Below are 6237 nucleotides of genomic sequence, written 5' to 3' on the forward strand. Positions count from 1 at the left end.
GACAATGACACGCAAAATGAGCAAAATATTGTGTAACTATTTCACGGATTTTGTGAGATCAGGTTGGAGCAGATTCAGTTAAATTGGTTTGTAAGCACACAGTGAGCAAACTATAGACAAAAATCTCATGTGGCGTTAACAAGAAAAATATATTGTTAAAAGAACAGTTCACCCAAAAATAAACAAAATCCTTGAAGAACCATGCAGTTAAATTGAACACTAAGGTTTTTAAAGTGTACTCAGTTATACACTGTAGACAGAGTATGTTTACATTCAAATGCAATGTATTAATTGCTAAAAATGCTCAATACTGCTTTACTCACAAAAGTATTGGTTTAATAAACGTTTTTGAATTTAATGACATTACAAAGCTTCAAAGAGCCAGTATATTATTTAAAATAATTTTATTTGTGTTTGGCTGAAGGAAGTCACCTAGGATGGCATGAGGGGGAGTCAAAAGTGGGTTAATTATATTTTTTTGGTGAACTATTCCTTCAGTTTAGTTAAAGCCTGCAACTCCCTTTTTACCACTAGAGGCCACCCTGACCCAAATTTAAAGAGGCATTTTCACTGGACATCTATTTATCATTTAATGATAACGAATGTGTCCCCAAATGTGAAAATCATTTCTTGGGAACATTTTGAAAGTCCCTATTTGTAAAAATGATATATAAAAAAGTAGATTTTTTATCAGGCCTGGTACTTAGTAATTAGCCGGATACAAAACAATAATGCATGTATGTGGTTATTGTTATTATTATAATTACGCTTTTATTCTCCTCCCATTTCCTGTTGAAAAAGACACTGCTGAAAAGATGCTGCTGAAACAATGACCTCATAATAATCATATACAGTTTCTGCTACACAGACACATTCAGAGGATTATTCACTATTGGCTGATTAATAACAAACGCTTATTGTGTACAGCCAGGTAAGACCATCACAGCATATAATGACTCATGATCAATTTATTTATGAGGTTTTCTTACAATACCTGTTTAACCCAGTCCATGTAAAATAATTATTAACCAGTTTATGAAGGCTAAAAAAAAACATCTTTTAAGATTTATCTGTCTTGCTTGTAGAATGAGCTCCAATGCAACTGTCCTCCATCACTTCAAAGTCTCAACCAACCATGGGAAATCTACACTGGACATTGTCATCTACACCATCATTGTGCTCCTAGGCACCACTGGGAACTCTGTGGTCATCTGGGTGGCCGGTGTCCGTATCAAACCCAACGTCACCAACATATGGTTGATCAACCTCGCCGTGTCTGACCTGATCTTCTGCTTGACACGAATTGCCCAGCTCATCAAATACATTTTCTTTGACCAATGGCCTTTCGGAGTCTTTCTTTGCAAGTTTATTGGCTACGTCAAGTATACCAACATGTTCTGCAGTGTTTTTCTTCTGGCTGTCATCAGTGTGGATCGAGTGCTCTGCGTGTGGCGCCCAGTGTTGACCAGGGAAAGACGGACATTATATGCTGCTCGTGTGGTCAGTTTGGGGGTTTGGATTATGGCAATGATCTTCAGTTCACCATTTTTTGTGTATCGGGAGGTCAACCTTGACCAGAACAACTTGAGCGACTGCTCACTAAAGGTCAGAACAGCTTTACACCTAATTTCTTTACAGTATGTCAGACATATACATGAAACCTTGCATAATTTGTATTATAAAACTGCCAATTTCCATTCTTCATGCTGTTCAGTCAATCACTGTTTTATTCACGATAAAGCACAATTATGTCCTCTTCAGCAGTTTACTATCAGTTTCACAGATGTACAAAATCTATAGATGATTGAGTGATTGTTTATTATTTTACTGAATACAAAATGTCACTTCTTATGAAAGGAGTGCATTTAATGGATATGCAAAAATAAAAAATTTAATATTATTTAAAAAAATATATTTTTTATGCAATTTAATAAATTGTATTTATAATTGTAAACATTTACAGTTGTAAGAAAGCCCACAATATTGCATATATTTTCACACTTTTATTACCTTTCACATTAAATGAAGGCTGTATTTTGCATTGAATTAGCTTACTAAGAAACTGAAAAAAATGCCTTTTACGCAAGTGCAGTAAATCTAGATCTTGTGTCATTTTTAAAAAGTACTGAAAAAATGACTGATAATTCCATTTATCTCACAATTGCAGGTAAAATTAAAAGAAGAGGAAAATTCAGCAAAGTATGCTTACTACTACATTCGCTTCTTTTCTGGATTTCTGTTTCCTTTCCTTGTGATCTTTATCTGCTACACATTGACTGCTATAAGGATTCGTAGAACGAGAATCTCCGGCAAATCAAGACCTCTTCAGATTCTTGCTTTAGTAGTTTTAGCCTTTTTCTTCTGCTGGGCACCTTATCACATCCTAGGTCTTGTTAAACTGAAGAATAAAAACCACCCGGCTGTAAAAATGGGATGGCATATGGCTTCAAACTTAGCCTATTTCAACAGCTGTGTGAACCCAATGCTATACTTCTGCATGGGACTGAAACTCAGACAACGCTGCAATCAAAGCCTGTTAGGGGTTTTTCACAGAGCTCTTAAAGAAGAAGCCCAAACTTTATACCAGAACGGCACTACGTGTACGGAGGAACGTTCAAACTGTGTTTTAAAAACTGCTGGTACAGTTCACCAATCACCTGTATGACTGAAGATGAGAGGAGTAGTTCACCCAAATATAAAAAATGTCCCATACTGTACTCCAGATTAAACAGATTAACCAATTTATTTACAATCCAGTGAGCATACAAACAAGTTTGACAAAGCAAACAATCATAGCTGTGCATTTAAGTAAGGGATAATGTAGAGGCAGCCGGTAGTTATCGGGAAATAAGCCCCGACAGTGTGTTCAGGACCCGACGCGAAGCGGAGGGTCTTGTATCACACTGAAGGGGCTTATTTCCCGATAACCGGCTGCCTCTACATTATCCCGCTTATTACATGGCTACTTGCCACATAAGAAAAAAAAACTGGACATGAATATGAATTTGAAACATTTTATTGGCATATTTGTTTTAAATTAACATTTTTATCCTTCCGCGAAACTTTGCACAGATGCATAATTTTTTTTTCTCTTTTAGCCAGTCTTTGAGAAGTTTTAATGGCCCTTCTGTATTTTTTTGTGTGTTTGCTTCGTAGCTGTCATGCTCTATTTTGTCAAGTTCAGTCTCAGTAAACTCTTTGTGTCTTGTCGTTGTTCGTTCTTCTATCCACTGTTTAAATGTTTTGTTTTTTCCTTACATGCTAAAATTAATGTCAAAATTTTCCAGTGGTTGTCCAGTGTTTGTCACAAGATGGCGCCAAACAGTAATCTTTATTGGCGCGGAGCGATTTTAATCGTACAAGTAGTACCGGCTATGCGTTATTACTTTGGAGCGGTTATTATTTGAAAAGAACGAACCTGCAAATGTCTCAACTGACCAATCAGAATCAAGCCTTCCAGAGAGCCGTGTAATAATAATATTTAATGTCCTGTAAACTGCACTGTTATTGCACATAATTGCTTTATCTTGTATACAGTAATGGATCTTAATGGATATATATTGATATGAATCTTATTCCGCCGTATTTATCTACACAAAATGTGTCAAAATCATGGACAAACCCAACTGTTGGTTTATAAATTAACATATACTGGGTTGTTTTAATCTGAAATGCTGGGTAAATTGAACCCAACGGCCGAATTTTCCCTTTCTGACCCAAACATTGGTTGAAAATAACCCAGTATTTTTAGAGGCTGTTTACATGACAATGTTCTTTTCAGTCGTAAACGGTAAAAATTTTATCCAGTTTGACATTACAACATTAAAACACAAACTTTTGATATGCAAGTTTTTTTTATAAATGACGCATTGTCATCTTTGTCATCATAAACTACGTAACCACAAAGTAGGTTACTTTGTACATATGTACATACGTTAATTAAGTCTATTGCAGTGGTTCTCAAACTTTTCGGTGTAGCCTACACTGTCAGAAATAAAGGTACAAAACTGTACCTTTTCTGTCACTGGGGCTGTACCCTAAGTTCCCGTTTGGTACCTTTACAGGAATACAAAACAGAATACAATTTTGGGTAGATTACTGTACCTTAAGGACCTACATTGTTAGAAAAAAAGCCAAAATATGTACCCTAGGTGTCAGTAGGGAAGCACCCTTTAAAAAGGTAATTGTATGGACCTTTAGGTACAGATATGTAAACATTTAGTACCAATATGTACCTTTGAGATACTAATATGTATTTTTGAGGTACTAATAAGGTCTCTATGGTCCCAGTATGTACCTCTGAGGTATAAAATGAAATCCTCAGGTGCAAAGCTGTACTTTTTGAAAGGGTACAGCCCCAGTGTCAGAAAAGGTACAGTTTTGGACCTTTATTTCTGACAGTGTGTATAGGGTGCATCCCTTAGCAGCCCTCCCAAAGAAAATGTATGACATCTCAGAATTTGAGGTTTAATTACACAGAACAGGGGCGTCGGACTGGGGGTAAAACCAGTACTGATTACCAGGGCCCCAAGGGGAGAGAGGGCCCTTGAAAGTCTGGAATATATTTTATTTTACCTGGATATTTTCATTTTTTATTTTAATTTTATAATGTCAAATGAAATGTAAAGTTAGTGTATTTGCTGAATAACTGTTTGAATATATTTTGTATAAGTAAAAAACTATCTAAAGTCTCACGGTCCCACCCCTTCCTAATGCACCAAATGGTTTAGTCCATCTGCACGAGCATTTTGTTTGTAGTTGTGCGTCTGGTAGAGCGCAAACTTCTGCGTGCGGTTGAAATGTCTTTGTCAAAGAAAGCTAAATTGGGCCACCAAAACAGAAAGAAAAGACAGCAGAAGAAAAAAACAAACTTCCTACTATACTACTTCGCTACATTTTTTAAATCATATCCGTTACTGAGTAAAGAATATTTTTAAAAATGCAAGGTAATCACGGATGAATGATGATTGATTGATGGGCGGGGAACGCGCTAAACTCACAAAAAGAACCATGGAGACGGACGAGACAGGCACGCGCTAATGCAGACCCTCAATTAATTTCTTATGAAAGAAACCTCTGGCCATATTTAAGCGACCACTTTCCTCTGACGTGAAGCGAGTGTTTCATTCCTATGTAAGCAGAGGCGATTCTAGGGTCTATGGGGGCCCCAAGCAGAAAATTCCCTGTGTGCAAGAAGTGTGCAAAACTTCTATACAATGTCCTTTGCTTAACCCACTATTCTACAGTGCAACAGTTATTGCGAATGCGAAAGATACATACAAGTGTAATCTTCATCATACCTAACATTATTAACATGTTTAGATGCATAAATGGCATAACATGTTTGGAAATGATGTCAGCGGAGAAATATTTTCTACATTATACAATGATAGCAATGATTAATAACTTATTTTACAAGAATGTTTTCAGAAACCAGTCCTTTTATGACTGCTATACTAAATAATCTCAGTAAAGTTACTGCTAACTGTTATGTAAGTTAGTGTCCTAGAGTTAAATATTAGTAAACTAAATATTAATTTCATATCTGAAAATACAGAACAGTATAACACATACATCTGTTGATTTTCTCAGCAACAATGCAATTCTATAGACTTGACAAAAGGTTTTCCAGAGATTTGTTTGATAATGTTTGAGACCTGACAGGGTGAGGATGTAGTTTGTCTTACCTCCTTTAATGAACTCATCATCTCTCATTTCTTCTTCCCTTTCCCTGCTTTGCACAAAACATTTCTGATGTCCATCTACAGAAGCCAATAATGATCGAGTCAAAATAGGATTTGCATTGTTATTTAGAAACTTCCTTTAGTCTCGTCATGTTTTCATAAGCTAACTCACTCGCGTGGCGTCTTTTGAATGCGGTTGTGCACGAATGAACGCAAAGACGCGCGCGGACATGAATATGTGCGTGTACGCGTCATTGCGACTGATTTGTAACTACATTGCATATATATCCGTTTTTGCCGCGATTGTCTTTGTAAAGGATTGCACTAGTTAACTGCTGAAATTTAAACTTGAGATTTACACCGGGGCACACAAGATTTACACTTGGGCACGTGCCTGACTGGAGCTGGACCGGACACATTAAACCACATGTGGGTACGAGGCTGCTCACTTTAGCGCCTTTTTGCGGTTAAATTGTTTTAAATCATTTGAGTGTTGGCATTTGCAAGCCTTTCAAACACGTGCAAATGATAAACTTTTCCTATTTAAATTTGC

General features: G+C 36.6%; 1 protein-coding gene across 1 annotated transcript; it reads left to right on the forward strand.

Annotated features, from left to right (window-relative positions):
* Positions 1-836: 836 nt before the first annotated feature.
* LOC135771797 (formyl peptide receptor 2-like) lies at positions 837-2778 on the forward strand. Its single transcript, XM_065282160.2, has 3 exons — positions 837-931; positions 1086-1605; positions 2168-2778. Exons 2-3 carry the CDS (start codon positions 1087-1089, stop codon positions 2663-2665), a joined length of 1017 nt encoding a protein of 338 aa, XP_065138232.1. The 5' UTR covers positions 837-931; position 1086; the 3' UTR covers positions 2666-2778.
* Positions 2779-6237: the final 3459 nt, after the last annotated feature.

The sequence above is a fragment of the Paramisgurnus dabryanus genome, chromosome 19, assembly GCF_030506205.2.
Source record: "Paramisgurnus dabryanus chromosome 19, PD_genome_1.1, whole genome shotgun sequence".
NCBI lineage: Eukaryota > Metazoa > Chordata > Actinopteri > Cypriniformes > Cobitidae > Paramisgurnus > Paramisgurnus dabryanus.

Excerpts from the sequence above, each read along its gene's own strand:
- LOC135771797 (XM_065282160.2), top strand. The coding sequence starts at position 1,087 with ATGAGCTCCAATGCAACTGTCCTCCATCACTTCAAAGTCTCAACCAAC. Across the intron at positions 1,606-2,167 it reads TGAGCGACTGCTCACTAAAG|GTAAAATTAAAAGAAGAGGA; the intron begins GTCAGAACAGCT and ends TCACAATTGCAG.